Here is a 20,666-nt window from a genome sequence, read left to right as displayed (position 1 = left end):
AACAGTCTAAATAATTGGTTCCTTTTTCAACAAAATTTGGGTTTGCTGTAAAAGAGCATGCAAATGTCAGCCATGAATGACCTCAAATGGGCCCAAACTTGGACAACAGCAAACTGCCGAGCAAGAGTTCTCAGGGTCGGAGTAGCCCTGGATAATTTCCTGTTGACTTTTTCAGAACAATGTCCTCTCTTCCTGAGAAAAATACCTACAGTGCTGCTTCCTCCATTGGCCATCTGGTTACCTCTCAGGACAAGACACAACTGTTTATGGGTGTGAATTGTAGTTGCTCAAAACTGACAGTAGGCTACTTAAAATAATAGTTCAAGTTTTTACTTCACAATTTTCTACTTGAACAATTTCACAATTGAACTACTTCAAAACTTTGGGCTGATCTGTTTTCTAACAGTGTTAAGAGGTTTCCAACTAAAACAGAGAATTAGGGGGAAATCAAGACAGCTGAAATGGGGTGTGAGCTGGACTTTATGTCCTGTAATTGCCCACCCCAGTGCTCAGGTGAAGCAGACATAAACTCTAGACTACAAGATGCTCAAAAACAAGGATCAACTTCTAAGGGCCCTTGAAAAGCAGGTGGGCCAGTTCAGAAATGTCAATTTAACCTGCTTAGAAAGTACTGAGCACATAATACGTATGAATTGGCTAATCCCTCAAAACCTTCAAAGGGGCCCAAGACAGTCTTCAGATTTCAGTAGCCAGAGATACTCATTCCTGTAGACTCTACACCTGACTAAAAACCAAGTTGTTTTTAAATGGGCTACTAAGGGGCCACATTATCAGTTCAGTTAATCAGTTATCAAATTGTAGTGAGCCTGAAGTACATATCTATTGCATTTTTATGTGCTAAATTTTATCACTTTATTTAGTTAAAATGTGTTTATATATAGTCAAAAAATGCCAAACAACTATGTAATCTTCAAAGCGTCTTATCTGAGTTTACATACTCTCTTTCATATCATTGCTCATGTTTGCAATAAAATTTGTTTGTGTCTATAGGAATATACATATCATAAATTTCAGATTAAAACATATTTTTAAGGCTTTAATGAGTCCTACCAGACATTTGTGTAAAATAACTCGAGGTCATCATTCCTGATCATGTACACAGCCTGCCCTCTAGTGTTTCTTTCTAAGTGCAGCCAAGTTTTAAACCACACTCATTAATCTCAAAATGCTAGGTTAATAGGATTAAGAGCTGTGTCATCAACTTAATAGAACAAGGTTAAATACTTGACACAGATTAAAATTAAATTAAAGAAAAGTGAAGGTCCTTCCAGGAGCTGGTGGTAACCTCACCGGAGAGATACTGCAAAGTTAGTGGTAAATATATTTAAAAGTTTCATTTGGTAAATAGGGTCATAATAGAAAGAGAAGAGTTAGTTCAAATGATAGATGTAGATGTATGTAAAATGTGATGACTTTGTAACTACTTGTGCTGATGTGATTTTATTACTATATTAAAAAGACATTCCAAATGTAGATTAAAATTTCAAATGTTGATTAAATAATGGAAAGTTTTAGTTTTCAAACAGTAAATATACATAAAACAGATAAATATCTCCTTTTGGAAGAATTAAGATAATCTAACACTTCAGAGATTTAACGTTATTAAAGTATACAGTTGTTTTCCTTTTCTTTGTGAAATTTTAAACGTTTGCATTTGAAATGTTTATAATTAATGTATATGAAATCAAATCTAAAAGGAAATTCATTATCTGAGAAAAACATGTAACTCTAAACTATTTTATATATTGATATGTTTTATGTTTTATAAGTATGAGAAAGTATGTGAAGCTGCTTTGCTTTAGTTAAAAATAAGTTGTAAAAAAAATAAGGAATTCAACCATTTAGGTGAAAACTCATTGAGGATTCAGAATTGGAGGAGGAAATCCCTCTGATATATTTGAACTCATTCTGTGTTTGGTGATGTTTACTGTTGACAAGAAAATAAAATGAAATTTGAATTCTATGGGGTTGTGAGCCATACTATTCATTACCTTAAATTTCAAGTACTTCAGATGTAACCTTATTTACTGTCATGAAGAATGTAAACTAACTGGAGACTTGGGTTGTCTTTTTTAAAAAAATTTATATTCCAGGTCTATGAATTGTCTAAAGTCAAAAAGAAAAATTGACAGAAAAATACTTTGAGTCACCATGTGTTTCAATTAATGCCAACAGAAACTAACCTAATGGCAGGCATTTGATGCAGGTTTATTTTTCCTTTGCAGTAACAGCGGGAACATGAAGCTGCCACTCTTGGTGTTTATTGTGTATCTGCTATGGTTGAAAGACTGTCACTGTGCACCTACTTGGAAAGACAAAACTGCTATCCATGGAAACCTGAGGGGTATGTTTAGTTTCCTTATCTGTGCCACGTCCTGTTTGCATGTTTGCATGTCCTGCTGGCACGTACAGTGATTTACAGTCATGAGATAACCGTATTCATTATGGCCCTCCAGTTTCACGGTGAGATGTTCTCTAGGCACTTAAACCAAGTAGACGTGACGCCAAACCTCTGGATAAAAATAGAAAATTCCAATTGAGTATCTGAGAACATTCTTATATCCAGATGTTTGCTATCATGCAGATAGAACTTGCCAACTTTGTGACTGCATTTCTTGGTATCATCCAGATGTTTGGTGTCCTCTAAGCAGTTTTAATGAACAGTGAAATTCTTTTCTAGCATTTGAAAAATTTAAACAATTAAAGTAATCTATGCAGTTATTCTTGAGATCGTGAGAGAATGGGTTATAATGACATTGAATCTGGTAGGTCAGTGCTCATTAACTTCTGACCTTTGCTTGATAGTATATGCTTTGGGTACTTAATACTTAGAAAAATAAGTTAGTTAAAATATTGCTTTGTGGAGGCGGTCTATAGTTAAATTTGGAGGCAGGAATAAGCTCCTTAGAAAGCCATATTGACTATTGTGGAGAGAACAACAATGAATTTTATACTCACTGAGGGGTTATTAAAAGTGTGTAAGAGATGTCCAGTAGGTTATTAAAGAATCTTGCATTATATGAGATACTTTCTAGGTATGATGCCTCTTGGGAAGGTAATTGAAGCTGAGAGAAAGGGAAATTGTTCACTGGATTTGAGGTTCCCAGTTAGGTATTTAATATAAATTATGACAAAAAATCAAAATTTTCTATAATACAAACATGGATAAATGAAAACAGGCCCCGAAGAAAATGACAAGAATGAGATTAAGTGAACTCCGACTTGCCTAGGAGCTCAGCAGTGAGGAACAGAAGGTATTGTCCACGTGGCAGCTGAGTCCATGTGGCAGCTGACAGCTAATTCATTATGATCTGCTTTCAGAATTTGATGCTATAAAAGAACAGTTAAGCTTCTGTTCAGGAGACATAAAAAAAAAAATAAGTGAATTCATTGTATTTTGATGCAGATACTGATACACTGTAATGTAATTGGATTTCAAAGAAAAAAATTACAACATATCTTTTAGGTTTTTCCAAAGCTGGGGAGATAGATGTTGATGAAGAGGTGAAGAAGGCTTTGGTTGGTATGAAGCAGATGAAAATCATGATGGAAAGGAGAGAGGAGGAGCATACAAATCTAATGAAAACCCTGAAGAAATGCAGAGAAGGAAAACAGGTACAGGAATTGAAAATAATACCTGTTCTTAAACATACCTAGACCATAAATATTGTACTTATAAAGGCAACTGATTGTCTGTTTTCCCTAGTAACAGATTGTTTTGAAGACCAGCCCTTATTGAAGGAAAAGTTTGAAGGAAGTTTTTAATTTCTTCACAGAACATATTCCTTGTAGAATAGGCCTTTGCAGGGCTCCTAAATCCATGAAGTTTGGGGATTAAGCCCTGTTTGGGAGTGCTGCTTTCTTAAAAATGCTGTATCCTTAATTCCTTCTGAGTTAGGATATTGAGTCAAAAGTGTTCAGGGATTTTGTGGCCAGATTAGTGGTCTCCAGAGTTTCTGATCTCCTAACCCTATTACTAAAATATTTGTTAGCATTCACTCCTAAACATATGCATATTAATTTATTTATAAATTAGAAACATGACTTGCTATGACCAACAGCTCAAGGCACAAAATACACTTAGGATGAGGTTTATGGTTAGCTAGGGTGGAGGTAGTTCATATTTCAAATAATCTAGATATTTTGAAATGTTTTTAGCTCACTTACCAGATCTGATTAGATCATCATATTTTTCCTCTGTCACCCGGCCAATAAAGAGCTCAGAATGAAGAAGTGTCAGCTCTGCCTTTGCTTCTTATCTTCCTGAGCTGAAATTACTCATAACCTGCCCGTATTTTGTTTTCTTTAGCCTCCTGTCCATTTAGTGAGGGCTAGTTTTATTAAAATTAGACATTAGAACCCGTCATTTAACTGAGTCCTCCTAAATGCTATTCATTGCAATTGGCTGCAAGTGAACAGAGAGAGAGGAAGCCAGTGTCAGTGCTTCTGGAATGTGGAGGCCCCTCTTCCCCAGGGTCTTCACACACTGTTGGCCTCATGCAATTGTCTGACAAAAATACCACAATGGAGCACCAGTGTATATGAAATAGTACACCAGACTAATCATTTTTTTAATTCAAAAACCTTTACCTGACAGCTGTGGTTCAAACTATCTATCTTACCAACAGAGCATACACATTTTTTTCAAATGTCCATGGAAGATGTTAAAAATTGTTCATGTTACAATTAGAAAGCTCATTACATCTCTAAATTATAGCTATTGCATGATTCATTAGTTTTATAGCATTAACCATTAACATAACACTCAAATCATTTAAATTTTTTTAAAAAAATTTGTTTTCCAAAATTACCCTTAAAGAGGAAATCAAAACATTAACAAACAGAACTTGGAAAATGTTTTAAATTTTAACAATGAGGTTAAATTATTTTCAAAATTTGTTTTCATTAAGTAAATTTTAAAATTTTGGTAAAATACACATAATATACAGTTTACCATCTTAATTATTTTTAAGTATACAGTTAAGTAGTGTTGAGTACATTCACATGGTTGGACAACCAATCTCCAGAATTCTTTCCATCATGCAAAACTGAAGCTAAATACCCAGTAAACAACTCCCCATTTTTCCTCCCCAGAGTCAATTTTTAAATTTAAAAATACAGATAGAATTTCTAATATTTCCTTCTTGTACCTATAAATTTGGGGACCACCAAGTTTCAGATAGCTCCTGGAATTCTCTTCACTTCCAAGCTCTGTGGCCTCCTGGCATCCAGTAAGCAGTTGAGGCAGGATTGTCTGACAGGCTGACCACAAAGCCGTGGCCAGCCTGTCATCACACTGGTTGATGTTTTGGCCACACCTATACTCTGCATCCTGCAGAGTCCCTACCAAGGAAAAGAGACTGCCTGACCAGCAGCTAAAAGTCCCCCTTCCTTTTGACAGCAATCAAAAGATTTTTAGAGAATTACGAATAGATCCTCATGAGGAAAACATGGAAGCCTCTTGAGCTGCATTCTTCCCTGGTGGGCTTGTGAGCCTGACTGGCTACTGGGACTAATGACACCATTACTCCCATTTACAGGTGAGGAAACTGAGGCTTGAGATGTTAATGATTCGGTTAACCCAACGTTGTCATGAATGACCAGGGAGAAAGTCATCTGGTGCTCTGCCTGTGGGACCCAGTGACTTTCTGTTTTTCTCACTTTCCCCAGCCTCCTGGCAAGCCAAGGGTGCAGTACTATGAAAGAATGCTCCAGTTAGGGGTGGGTCAGGTAAGCAAGTGGTGGTTTCAGTTCTGGTCCTGCAGAATCCTAGGACCCATAGACTTTTAATTTTTCTTAAAAACTACTTATTGTATAAAAGGTCATTGATTCACACTCTTAAGGTCTAGACACTCAATTAAAAAGTTAATTTTTAAAAAGCAAAAGTCTCCTCCCATAAAATTACTTTAACCATAGAATAGGGGATACTTTAGACAAACTGTGAACTGGCAAATATGGGATTGGTGCCTCCAGTCTGCCGGTACAGAGCACCACCCATCCTCAGGTGAGCCAGTGCCGCCACAGACTCCCTCCTCAGCCTCCCTAGTAATATTAAGTAAGAGCATAGGAAACTTACTAAACTGGAAAACCCTAGTGTGGCTTAAAGTAGTTTGCCTCCACTCCAGGTTTACATGGGACTTTGATAAGTTGTAAACTACTGGAAGTGATATGGACATTTAGGGGGAAATGGAATGGGCCTTCCTAAACCAGAGATCTACTTCCTCCATGGCAACATTTCCTGCCAAAACTTGAGACATGTGATTTAGTATTGGTTTTTGTTACGCTCTTGGGAGTGAGTGGAAGAAAGTCAGGAGTGACTGCAATTCAGTGCCAAGATGAGGCAAACTTTCTTGAGAAGTGTAGGGTTCCAAAAGTGTTCTACAAAGCCCAAGAAGACAGGAAAATCCTGTCTGGGTCACAAAGTACATTTGGTAGGCTGCAGCCCTGCCAGTTTTTTTATGGCACACAGCAAATGCCACCTGGCTTAGCCTCAGGATTCTGCCATGAAGGCTGCCGAACAATGCGAGCCCAGCGAAGGATATGTGGAAGATTTTCAGTGCCTAGGTGCTTCTTTGGGCTTAATATGCCAGAAAAGGGTGAATTATTTTTTTCCCCCACTAAGTGACGATGCACAATAAATTGGCTTTAAGTACAGAAACTTTGCTCCCTCCTGTAGTCTTCACTTAAGGGAGTGGCCATTAGCTCTGAGGCTGTCTTCTTATGGGTGGGTCCATTATACACCACAATTCTCCTGAACTACATACATCTCAGGCATGGAGGGAGCCTGTCCTCAGAAGTTCACACTTGTAGGGAGGCCAGGGGTCTCAGCAGGGGTGCCAACCTGAGAGGAGCTCAGAGGACAGGGTGCTGAGGTACTTAGGGACGGTGTCACTTCTGCTGGGCTCCTTACCACCTAGAGTGGGACATGGACAAGTACAGCCAATCGCCACAAGAGGGAGTGCTCAGAATAAGGACAAGAAGAATGAAACTCAAAATACAGCATCTCGAGGAAGAAAAAGATGGCGGAGGAGTGAGTGGGAGTCGCGCTGACCTCCTCCCAAGACCAAACTGGAATAGTGACTAAATAGTGGAGAAATCACCTGGAAAACGGTAGAACGATAGAGTGAGAGGAGCCTTGGAGCCACAGACAGACAGTGGAATCAACTCTCACACATCCCAACGGGTGAGAAGTGCGGTGGAGGCTCAAGAGGGTGGGCTGGGCGCCCACAGGCATCAGCAACAGAGGGACATGGAAATGGCCAGTTGAATCCCCCTGAGAAGAACAGGGTCTGAACCATAAACAGGGACCCCCTAGACTACAGCAGCTGAAACAAGGAAAACACACAGACAAAATGCAGCCTCAAAAAGCTTAGGGGCGCTCTCTGCCAGAGACAGGTGGCTGGAGATGCAAAGAGACATTTAAAGGGCCAATGCGAAAATTTGCAGTGGCAGCTGCCCTCCTTGATCTCTGGGTAGAGGCGGCAGATGAGTGGGCTGGCGCCTGAGGAATGATTGATGTGGAAAACTTTGTGAAGAGAACTGAGACGGTGGCCAGCAGAGCCCTGATGATAACTCACCTCCCACTCCGCAGCTACCATCTTGCTCAGGCATAAGGGAATCAATTAACCTGCCTTTTGCACACTCCACACACAGCCTGCGCTCATGTGGGCTGGGAGATGAGTGCAGACTGGCTGGAAGAAATAGAAGATCCCTGGAGAAGGGGATACATGGCTGCATAGAGACCCTTGAGGAGAGACTGAAGACCGAGGTTCTGGGGAAAGAACGAGAGGATTAGCCAGGATTCCTGGATCAGACTCCCTCCCCATTCCGTAGTCTCCATTCTGCACAGGCAGGCCACGCCCCCAAGGAGGCAGAGCCGGCGTGGGAGCTGGTTCGCCCCCGATTACACCATGGTCTGCAGAAATAGCGGATACCTGGCCAAAGGGGTCACAGGGCTGCCCAGAGACCCTCGAGGAGAGACTGGAGATAGAGGTGTTGGGGAGTCCCGGTGCTGACTCTTCCTCTGTCCATGATCCCCATCTCGCTCATGCGGACTACTCTCCTGAGTGACAGCAGTCTATAAGGGCAGGATAGTCCTGCGTTGAGGCGGCACTGCTCTGCCCGCTGGTGCCTAAACTTGACAGATGAGGACAGAGTGACCAGATTGACAATCACGGGAGACAGACACAGACAGTAGATTCCTGGAAGGCTCAAACAGATGGCCCAAGGTCAGATAGGGTCAACAACTGACATCATCAGGGGCAGACTCAGAAAGAAAAGTAAGTAAGTAAGTAAGTGAATAAATAAATAAATAAATAAAAAGACCTGCTTGCTAGCAAAGAAGTTTAATCCACAAAGTCAGGAAATCTATACAGATCAATTGAAGCAGAAGCAAAATAATAATAATAGACTCACAAAAATGGGAAGAAAAAGAAGTTCCCCCCAAATGAGTGGAAAAGGGGACTCCCCACAGAGAGAGCTAAATGAAATAGAGGCAAGGGAACTATCAGATACTGAATTCAAAACAATGGTTCTAAGGAAGCTCAATGAGCTCAGCCAGCTCAAAGAGAACTATGAGAAACTGCAGAGAAACTATCAGGATCTTACAGCAAACTATATCAGCCCAGAAAAGGACATAGAAACTATCAAGAAGACACAAGAGGATATGAAGAATACCATTTCTGAATTGAAGAACACAGTAGAAGGAATCCAAAGCAGGCTGGATGAAGCCGAGGATCGAATCAGTGAGATGGAGGATAAGGTAGAAAGAAGCTCCCAGAAAAAACAGGAAAGGGAAAGAAAGACTCAAAAAGAATGAAGAGGCATTTAGGGAAATGCAGGACAACCTGAAACGCAATAATATCTGCATAATAAGGATACCAGAAGGAAAAGAAGAGGAGCAAGGGATAGAGAACCTCCTCGAAAAAGTAATGATGGAAAATTTCCCCAATTTGAGGAGAGAAAAGGTCTCATGGGTCCAAGAAGCACGGAAGGCCCCATTCAAGAGGGCCCAAGGAGGCCGACTCTAAGACACATCATCATTAAAATGGCAAATGTCAAAGACAAAGAGAGAATCCTCAAGGCAGCAAGGGAGAAACAGGTAGTAACATACAAGGGGGCCCCGATGCAGCTAGCAGCTGACTTCTCAACAGAAACACTGCAAGCCAGAAGGGAATGGCAAGAAATATTCCAAGTAATGAAAAGCAAGGGCCTACAACCAAGGTTGCTCTACCCAGCAAGGCTCTCCATTAAAATAGAACGGGAAATAAGGAGTTTCCCAGACAAAAGAAGGCTAAAAGAATACATCTCTACCAAACCAGCACTCCAAGATATGCTAAAGGGACTGGTTTAAGAAGATGAAGGAAAAGAGTGAGATAGAGAACTCAAAACAACTGTTACTTGGTCCTTTCAAACAAAACACTACCTAGGGACTGAAAAATGCCGATTAAGAGGATGCTTCAAAAGCTTTCTGGAAAGAGAGGGAAGATGGTGGAGGAGTGAATGGGAGTCACGCTGACCTCCTCCCAAAACCAAACTGGAATTGCAACTAAATAATGGAGTAATCACCTGGAAAGCAGTGGAGCGATAGTGGGAGAGGAGCCTTGGTGCCGCGGACAGTGGATTCTACTCTCACACATCCCAGTGGGTGAGAAGTGCGGTGGAGGCTCAAGAGGGTGGGCTGGGTGCCCACGGGCACTGGCACCAGAGGGACATTAAACGACCAGTTAGCTTCCCCCGAGAAGAAAGGGGTCTGAATCATAAACAGGAACCCCTAAACTACAGCAGCTAAAGCCAAGAAAATACAGACAAAACGCAACCCCAAAAAGCTTAGGGGCGCTCTCTGCCAGAGACAGGTGGCTGGGGATGCAAAGAGACATTTAAAGGGCAAACGCAAAAGTTGCAGTGGCAGCCACCCTCCTTGATCTCTGGGTAGAGGCGGCAGCAGGGTGGGCTGGTGCCTGGGAAAAGACTGGTGAGGAAAACTTTGTGAAGAGAACTGACACGGCAGCTGGTGGAGCCCCAGTGATAACACACCTCCCACTCTGCAGCTACCATCTCGCTCAGGCATAAGGGAATCAATTAACCTGCCTTTTGTGCGCTCTGCACACAGCTTGTGCATGTGAGCTGTGGGGCTGAGTGCAGACTGGCTGGGAGAGCCTTGAGGAGAGATTGGAGATGGAGGCGTTGGAGAAAGAACAGGAGGAGGAACCGGGGAGTCCCGACTCCCTCCCCGTTCTGTAGTCTCCATTGTGAGCTGGAAAGGCGTGACCCCAAAGAGGCAGAAGCAGGGCGTGCATGAACCAGACTGCCTGCGATTGAAACACAGTCTGCACAGGTGGTGGATTCTTGGCCAAAGGGGTCACAGAACTGCCCAGAGACCCCTGAGGAGAGACTAGAAACTGAGGTGTTGGGGAAAGAATGGGAGGAGGAACCGGGGAGTCCCGACTCCTTCTCCTTGCCATAGTCTCCATTGCGCGGGAAGAGGCCACACCCCCAAAGAGCCAAAAGCCAAAAAGCACACATAGACACCCCAAAAACACCCAGGGCAGGCGCGCACACTTATGCCGAGTGACCGGCGAGGGTTGGCGAGCATGTGTGTGACACGCGTGGGCTGGGGAACGCTTGCACCGGCCGGCAAGGCCTCCCACAGATTGGCACCTATATGGCCTGCGAGGGAGTGCACAGAGCGGAAAGGGCAGGCGTACATTGATCTGCCCCGCCGCGATTGTGGAGCGGCCCACAAAATTAGTAGAGCTGCCCAGAGTCCATGGAGGAGAGACCAGAGACAGCATTAACCGGAGAGTCCTGGAGCTGACTTCCTCCCATTTCCGTAGTCCCCATTTGGCGAGGGCAAGCAATGCACCCAAAGAGCCAAAAGTGGGGAAAATACACGATAGAAGACCCTAAACTGACCACTGCCGTGGAGCTCGCCGGCCAGGGGGGCCAGATGAGTACGCGAGGTTGCAAATAAGCACCCTGGTCTGGGGCAAGCACATGCCAGCCCAGGGAGGCAGGGGATCCTGCAGCACTGGAGCACGCTCAAGGAGCCCGCGTGAGAGCGCAGAGAGATCCCAAAAAATAGCCCAGCCCTGACCGAAGGGGTCACAGAGCTGCTCCAAGCAGGAATCAGACACAGACATTAGACTCCTGGAAGGCTCAAACAAACAACCCAAGGTCCTATAGGGTCAACAACTGACATCATCAGAGGCAGGCCCAGAAAGAAAAGTAAAGGACAAAAATACTTAACAGACTCTCACAAAAATGGGAAGAAAAAGAAGTTCCCCCCCAAATGAGTGGAAAAGGGGACTCCCCACAGAGAGAGCTAAATGAAATAGAGGCAAGGGAACTATCAGATACTGAATTCAAAACAATGGTTCTAAGGAAGCTCAATGAGCTCAGCCAGCTCAAAGAGAACTATGAGAAACTGCAGAGAAACTATCAGGATCTTACAGCAAACTATATCAGCCCAGAAAAGGACATAGAAACTATCAAGAAGACACAAGAGGATATGAAGAATACCATTTCTGAATTGAAGAACACAGTAGAAGGAATCCAAAGCAGGCTGGATGAAGCCGAGGATCGAATCAGTGAGATGGAGGATAAGGTAGAAAGAAGCTCCCAGAAAAAACAAGAAATGGAAAAACGACTCAAAAAGAATGAAGAGGCATTTAGGGAAATGCAGGACAACCTGAAATGCAATAATATCTGCATAATAAGGATACCAGAAGGAAAAGAAGAGGAGCAAGGGATAGAGAACCTCCTCGAAAAAGTAATGATGGAAAATTTCCCCAATTTGAGGAGAGAAAGGCTCTCTAGGATCCAGGAGGCACAGAGGACCCCACTCAAGAGGGACTCAAAGAGGTCCACTCCAAGACACATCATCATTAAAATGGCAAATGTCAAAGACAAAGAGAGAATCCTCAAGGCAGCAAGGGAGAAGCAGAAAGTAACATACAAGGGGGCCCCGATGCGCCTAGTAGCTGACTTCTCAACAGAAACACTGCAAGCCAGAAGGGAATGGCAACAAATATTCCAAGCCATGAAAAGCAAGGGCCTACAGCCAAGGCTGCTCTACCCAGCAAGGCTCTCCATTAAAATAGAAGGGGAAATATGGAGTTTCCCAGACAAGAGAAGGCTAAAAGAATACATCTCTACCAAACCAGCACTCCAAGACATGCTAAGGGGACTGGTTTAAGCAGATGAAGGAAAAGAATGAGACAGAGAGGAACACAGGTACAAAGAGAAAAGATGAGTAAGTTTCTATCAATAATATCTCTCAATGTGAATGGACTAAATGCCCCAATCAAAAGACACAGGGTAGCTGAATGGATAAGAAAACATGACCCACACATATGCTGCCTACAAGAGACCCACCTCAGAGCAAGAGACCTACACAGATTGAAAGTAAAGGGATGGAAAAAAATATTCCAAGCAAATGGACATGAGAAAAAGGCCGGGGTTGCCATACTTGTATCAGACAAAGTAGATTTCAAAACAAAGGCCATAAAGAGAGACCCAGAGGGGCACTTTATAATACTTAAAGGAAGAATCTATCAAGAAGACATCAACATTGTAAACTTATATGCTCCCAATAGAGGAGCCCCCAAGTTTATAAGGAAATTGTTGGAGGACTTCAAAAAAGATATAGACAGGAACACACTGATAGTAGGGGATTCCAACACCCCACTGTCAAAAATGGACAGATCTTCCAAACAAAACATTAATAAACATATTGTGGCTCTGAATGACACACTGAATCAAAAAGACTTAACTGACATATATAGAACCTTACATCCCAAAGAAGAAAAATGCACATTCTTTTCAAATGCTCATGGCAGTTTTTCAAAGATAGACCACATGATAGGACACAAAGCAAACCTCAGCAAATTCAGGAAAATTGAAATAATACCAAACTTTTTCTCAGCCCACAAGGGCTTGAAACTGGAAATCAACCTCAAAGAGAAACCTCAAAAACTTGCAAACTCATGGAGACTAAACAGTAGACTATTAAACAATGAATGGGTCAATAATGAGATAAGAGAAGGAAACAAAAAGTTTCTGGAAACAAATGAAAATGAACAGACAACAGTCCAAAACCTATGGGACACAGCAAAGGCAGTCCTGAGATGGAAGTTCATAGCAATACAGGCTTACCTAAAAAAGATAGAAACATTTCAAATAAAAGACCTAACACTACAACTTCAAGAACTGGAGAAACAACAACAAATATACCCCAGAGCAAGTAGAAGGAAGGAAATAGTCAAGATTAGAGCAGAACTGAATGACATAGAGATAAAAAGAACAATTCAGAGGATCAACCAATCCAGAAGCTGGTTCTTTGAAAAGATAAATAAAATTGACAAGCCTTTAAGCAGACTCATCAAGAAAAAAAGGGAGAGGACCCAAACTAATAATATCAGATATGAAAGAGGAGAAATAACAACTGATACCACAGAAATACAAAGGATTGTCAGAAACTACTATGAAAAATTATATGCTAAGAAATTCGAAAACCTTGATGAAATGGACAAATTTCTAGAAAAGTATAATCTTCCAACACTGAAGGAGGACGAAGCAGAAAGCTGGAACAGACCGATAACAGCTGGGGAAATTGAAGCAGTAATCAAGAAACTCCCGGCACACAAAAGCCCTGGGCTGGACTTTTTCACAGAAGAATTTTACAAAACATTTAAGGAAGAGCTAACCCCTGTCCTTCTCAGACTATTCCAAAATATCCAAGAGGAGGGAAGACTCCCATACTCTTTCTATGAGGCCAGCATCACCCTAATCCCAAAACCAGATAAGGAAAGACCTTACAAAGAAAACTACAGGTCAATTTCGCTGATGAACATAGACACTAAAATCCTCAACAAAATATTGGCAAACCACATCCAGCAATACATTAAAAAGATTATCCACCACGATCAAGTGGGATTCATCCCAGGGATGCAGGGATGGTTCAATATACACAAGTCAATAAATATAATACATTACATAAATGAAAGGAAAGGAAAAAAACCACATGATCATCTCGATAGATGCAGAAAAAGCATTTGATAAGGTACAGCACCCATTTATGATCAAAACACTCGATAAAATGGGAATAAATGGGGCATTCCTCAATGTAATAAACACCATATGTGAAAAACCTACAGCCAACGTCTTACTCAATGGGCAAAAACTAAAGATTTCCCTCTAAGATTGGGAACATGACAAGGATGTCCGCTTTCACCACTTTACTTCAACATAGTATTGGAAGTCCTAGCCACAATGATCAGACAGGAAAGAAATAAAAGGCATCCAAATAGGAAAGGAGGAAGTAAAACTATCCTTGTTTGCAGATGAAATGATAGTGTACATAGAAAACCCTGTAGGCTCCACCATAAAACTACTCAACCTAATAAGTGAATTTGGCAAAACAGCAGGATACAAAGTCAATATTCAGAAATCAAAGGCATTTTTGTACACCAGCAATGCAATAGAAGAAGAAGAAATCAGAAAAAAATACGATTCGATATAACAACAAGAAAAATAAAGTACCTAGGGATAAATTTAACCGAGGTAAAAGACCAGAAAACTATACAACATTGAAGAAAGAAATTAAGGAAGACACAAATAAGTGGAAGCATATACCATGTTCATGGATTGGAAGAATTAATATCAACAAAATGTCCATACTACCCAAAGCAATTATAGATTCAACACAATCCCTATTAAAATACCAATTACATAGTTCACAGAAATAGAACAGACATTTCAAAAATTTATATGGAACCAGAAACAACCCTGAATAGCCACAGCAATTTTGAGAAAGAAAAACAAAGTAGGAGGGATCACAATACCAGGCATCAAACTATATTAGAAAGCCACTATACTCAAAACAATCTGGTACTGGCACAAGAACAGACTCATAGACCAGTGGAACAGAATAGAAAGCCCAGAAATAAGCCCAGGTCTCTATGGGCAACTAATATTTGACAAAGGGGGCAGAAGCATAAAGTGGAGTGATAATAGCCTCTTCAACAAATGTTGTTGAAATTGAAATTGGATCATCAGCTGACACCATACACAAAAATAAACTCAAGATGGATAAAAGACTTAAATATAAGTCGCAACACCATAAATGTCCTAGAGGAGAACATTGGCAGAAACTCTCAGATATCCCACACAGCAATTTTTTCACTGATATGTCTCCTAAAGCAAGGGACATAAAGGAAAGAATAAACAAGTGGGACCTCATCAAAATAAGAAGCTTCTGCATGGCAAAAGAAAACATCAGCAAAATGAAAAGGGAACCAACCATATGGGAAAATATATTTGCTAATGATACATCAGATAGAGGTTTCATCTCCAAGATATATAAAGAACTCACTCGACTCCACTCCAAGAAGACAAACGATCCAATCAAAAAATGGGCAAAGGACCTGGGCAGACACTTTTCCAAGGAATATATACAGAGGGCCCAGAGGCATTTGAACGGACGCTTGGCATCACTAGCCATCAGAGAAATGCAGATCAAAACCACAATGGGATACCACCTCACACTGGTCAGAATGGCCATCATAAACAGATCAACAAACAACAGGTGCTGGCGAGGCTGTGGAGAGAAGGGAACCCTAGTCCACTGTTGGTGGGAATGCAGACTGGTGCAGCCATTGTGGAAAGCAGTGTGGAATTTCCTCAAAAAGCTGAAAATGGAACTGCCTTTTGACCCAGTGATTCCCCTGCTGGGACCATACCCTACGAATCCCAAAACGCCAGTTCAAAGGAACCTATGCACCCCAATGTTCATAGCAGCACAATTTACAATAGCCAAGTGTTGGAAGCAAACTAAATGCCCTTCAGTAGGTGACTGGATCACAAAATTATGGTACATTTACACAATGGAATACTCTGCAGCAGGAAAAAAAAAAAAAAAAAACAACTACTACACTTCGTGGCAGCATGGATGGAACTGGAGAGCATTGTACTAAGCGAAATAAGCCAGGGGGCAAAAGATAAATACCATATGATCTCACCTAGAAGCAGAACCTAACCAACAAAACAAAGATGTAGGGAAAATAAGACCAGCAACACTGAAAGAAGAAAGAAACCAACAAAGACAAGAGGGAAGGAGGGAGGGGTGGGTGGGGGTAAAGGAAGGAAAGGGGCAAGTCAAGAAACATAGCAAGGACTCATGGACAAAGCCAAAGTGGGGAGAGATTGAGGGATGGAGAGGGGGGAGCAGGGAGGGGAAAGTGCTGGGGGGAAGGCAGAGCCAAATGTATTTGAAAAAATAAATTAATTAATAAAAATATATTACAAATAGGAAAAAATACAGCATCTCGGCAATTAGAATTATCAGTAGGAAGATGTGATTTGACATATAAGAATCACGCTTTCTTGAAAAGTTAAAATTAACTTTTCATACAAAAATTAAAAGCAGCATAACTGAAAAAAATAAATGCACCAGCTTTCTAAGCCTTAAAACTACTTTCCACATCCATCAAGGACTAGATGTGAAGACAGACAAGTAAACAGGTTAATTACATTCGTTTTCCAGAGCAGGGACTGTGTCTTCATTGCTAGTTTACCTGTACCTATTAATGTCTGTCCCATAGCAAACACTCAATAGATACCAAGTGAATGAATAAATGAACAGCTGGATAAGATTTTCACAGTCTTCAATAGGGATCAATCAGTGCTTTTTTATTTTTATTTTGAGAAGGGAATGGATTTTTAAAAATTTTTTTTAAACATTTATTTATTTATTTATTTATTTTTAGAGAGAAGGTAGAGGAGGGAGAAAGAGGGGAAAAGAAACATCAATCAGTTGCTTCTTACACGTGCCCCAATAGGGGACAGAACCCACAACCCAAGCATGTGCCCTGACTAGGAATCCAACTGGTGACCTTTCCCTTTGCCAGATGATGCCCAAACAACTGCGCCATGCCGGCAAGGGCTCAGTGCTCTTTTCTTAATCAAAGAGAAGCTTTCTTTGGGGTAGACCTGTCAGCTGCTATGGGCTTGAAAAAGGAATAAGGTAGGTTAGAATATGCATATTTTTAAAGAGTGGAATCAAATGAGATATATAAAACATTTGAGTCATGAAATGCAAATAGGATGTTTGTTTCTACTTTTTAATTAGGAGGCCCTGAAACTTATGAACGAAGTTCAAGAATATCTGGAAGAGGGAGAAAGGTTATGCCAGGAATCTCTGGCAGATTCCTGGGACGAACGCAAGTCTTGCCTGGAAAGTGACTGCATGAAATTTTATTCAACCTGCCAACCTAGTTGGTCCTTTATGGAAAATATGGTAAGGGAATAAGAGAGCATAAGCTTTCAAAGTTTTTAAGGTACCTACTTCAACTTGCTTTTTAAAAATTAATTTATATTAATATGTAGAATACAGATGCCTGATCTGGATATTGGCCTTTTGCAATCTAGACTCTAGCATTCATGCTTATATATGATTCACTTGTGTATATACAATTTATAAGTTAAAACAATTCAGCATTTGTCCCACTGTTTAATGACACTGTATGTACCTCCCTTAGAAACACCCTGACTCTTTCTGCCTTGTATTTATTATTTGTGAACACATTCCCATTAGACTGTAAGCTCTTTAAAGGCAGGGACCATATCTCATCTATCTTCATTAAAGCCTTATAGATATCCAATAAATATTTGCTGAATTGTATTCTAAATAATAGTCTTATAGTCTCTGATTTCAAACTGCTTTAATTTTTTTCCCCTGGAGACCAAACATTTGAAGACATTCCTTGCCTCCCGAATCTCTTTCAATGGGCTTGCCCTCTTATGTATGGCAGCATGCACATGAGTGTGCGCACAAGCAGAGATTCATGTCCCTTTAGGCCTATCCATGCATGTCTTATAGGACTGGCATGTTTTCTTTTTTGTCCCCTTTGGCTATCTTCTGGACAGAGGGAATCACAGAGGGAGGTGACCTGAATAGAATGAGCTCTGCCCTATAAAACTCTCCTACTCTATTGGCCTGAATTTCCCTTCGCTTTCAAGAAGTGAGCTGAATATGAAATGGAGTGAAATTTCCCTCTCCATATTAGAGCATGCACTAATTAGAGTATGCTCCTCGCTTGGCAGGGCCATACCCAATTATAGAGTGAGCAACCCTTAGGATGATTCATACGCCAAGTTAATTTGCCTCCACTGTTAATTGCATCTGCTCTATTTTTATTGCTACTCTCTAATACACAGAATATGGTGGAATAAGCACTGGCTGGAAGTCAGGAGGTTTGGGGACCATTATTATCTGTCAGTTGTGTGGCCTTATGAAAATTTCCTGGGGCTTTAAAGTTTTGTTTTTATAAATGGATTCAGGTAAACAGAAGCTGGCAGAGGGAGAGACAGATGATCCACCCAGATTACTTTTTGAGAAAGCATGAGTTCTCTAAAAATTTCTGGAGAATTCTTTGAATAGCTCTAGGATGCTATAGCAGTGATGTGTGTGTTCCATAACACACAGGATAGCCATATTACTATCATGTAAGGGCAATGTTCTGGCACGAACTTAGGTGTCACACAGATGTAGAACATGGTGTAGCTGCTAGAAAATCTTCTCCAAATGAGTAGAGAATTCTATAATTAGAGCTTCATCCCTTTCATTATGGCAAGAAGGGCTTTGATCGCTGCAAATGAGTAACATCCTAAGTAACCTTTTTAGCTATATTAGGCATCTACAGTTTAGTGTAAATGTTTTAATGAGATGAGAAAGAGCAGAGGATAAAGACACTAATGATAGTCCACTGAAAGGAAAAAAGAGAAGAACTAAGACACTAAGACAGAGCTGAAAGACAAGAACCTTATTTATAGTTTTCAGGCAATCTGCACAGCACCCTTTGGACCATGGTATGCCAACCACCACCAGTACATTAGACTGTGGCTTGTCAAAAATATTGAAAACTTGGCCTTTTTTAGGCCTTTTATAAGCAAACATAAACCAAAAGGAATTTCAGATCCTATTTCCATAGTCAAAGTCAAGGCTAATAAATTATCTTACATTGAATTACCTTTTTCTAGTATGCCCAGAATTGTTCTTGATTTGGAATGACTACTGTAAGTTGACTTTAAAATTTATAATAAAAAAATAGCCCAGAAAGGTAATAAATTTCTTATTCCATTCCATCCCTGACTCCACAGATTGAACAGTTTTTCAGGAAGATATATCAATTTCTGTTTTCTTTCCATGAAGATAATGAAAAAGATCTCCTTTTCAGTGAAAAGATCATGGAAGATGCACAAGTGACCCAAATAGAGCACGTGTTCAGCCAACTGATGGTGGATGTGAGATTTCTCTTCAACAGGAGTTTTAATGTCTTCAAACAGATGCAGCAAGAATTTGACCAGGCTTTTCAGTCATATTTCATGTCAGACACAGACTTAATTGAGCCTTACTTTTTTCCAGCTTTCTTCAAAGAGCCAATGAGAAAAGCAGGTCTTGTGCAAAGCTGGGACATTCCCAGTTTCTTCCAGCTGTTTTGTAATTTCAGTCTCTCCATTTATCAAAGTGTCAGCACAACAATTACTGAGATGCTGAATGCAATGGATTATTTACCAAAACAACATAAAGGTGAGTATTAAAAGATTATTTTTACTTAGATGTTCATAGTAAAGTCAAGTTTTATTTAGCTTTGCGAATGGTGGACATTTCTAAGTCATTGTACAATGTTTCTGAGAGTGATAATTTATGGATAACCAAAGTTTCAGAGCCTCTTAGAAGCTCTGAAGTCTTCCAAGCAGTCTGTCTTCCATTATGGTAGAGTTCTGTGGGCATGTTCTGTTATTAAAGCAAATTATCAAAACTGAAGAGGAAAATGCTAGTAGGGTGAGAAATTTTTTGAGGAAAAAAAGGTTGCCTCCTTCATTAAAACTCATGCTTATGCTCAGCTCCATTCTGTTGCAACCTTGTGGTTTCTTTAAAATAATAGGATCCTCAACTCCCAATATGGAAAAGCCTAGTGTCGTGTAAAAGCCGGTCACATTCAGTACCCTCCATGGCCTCCTCTGCATCACTACTGTAATTCCTTAAATCAAAACATTTATGCACAAAGTCACAGAAAATGCGCATAGACAAACCCAAAACTTCAGAAATAAGGATTTCTGTAAAAAAACATGAGTTGCCTTTTACCAATACCACTCATGCCCATGCCTCAATATTTCATGTTGGAAAAACAATTCTGACTTATGTTTCAAGGAAGAAGGAGAAAACTTCTTCAGGCTTCTGTAGAGTGGCTGGGATGCAGCATCTCACAAATGAAAGTTGCTCTGTGGGCCAACAGTAGGAGCTGCGTTTCCTGGGACTTCTTTCCTATTGACCATTGAGGTTGTTCCCCTCTGACATGAAAAATAAAATGGCTCCTTCTAAAGTCCTGTCATGTGCAACAACATGAATGAATCTGGAGGACATGATACTAAGTGAAATAAGCCAAACACAGAAGGACAAATACAAGTTCTCACTTGTATGAAGAATCTAAAATAGTGAAACTCATAGAAGCAGAGAGTGGAATGGTGGTTGCCAGGTGCAGAAGGGAAGGGGAAATGGGGAAGTATTGGTCAAAGGGTACAAAGTTTCAGTTCTATAAGATAAATAAGTCCTAGGGATTTATTGCATAGCATAGCGCCCATAG

General features: G+C 40.8%; 1 protein-coding gene across 1 annotated transcript in view; it reads left to right on the top strand.

The window, feature by feature from the left end:
• The first annotated feature begins 2,259 nt into the window (after positions 1 to 2,259).
• CLUL1 (clusterin like 1) overlaps positions 2,260 to 20,666 on the top strand; it is a 37,997-nt gene continuing 19,590 nt past the window's right edge. The window contains 4 exon segments of the mRNA XM_054583828.1: positions 2,260 to 2,365; positions 3,488 to 3,636; positions 17,150 to 17,317; positions 19,180 to 19,609. Of these exon segments, the coding sequence (XP_054439803.1) occupies positions 2,260 to 2,365; positions 3,488 to 3,636; positions 17,150 to 17,317; positions 19,180 to 19,609 (853 nt within the window).

The sequence above is a fragment of the Pteronotus mesoamericanus genome, unplaced genomic scaffold (genome assembly GCF_021234165.1).
Source record: "Pteronotus mesoamericanus isolate MK-2021 breed Mesoamerican mustached bat unplaced genomic scaffold, CSHL_Meso_final contig_74, whole genome shotgun sequence".
Lineage (NCBI taxonomy): Eukaryota > Metazoa > Chordata > Mammalia > Chiroptera > Mormoopidae > Pteronotus > Pteronotus mesoamericanus.
This window is presented reverse-complemented; position numbering and strand designations above follow the sequence as displayed.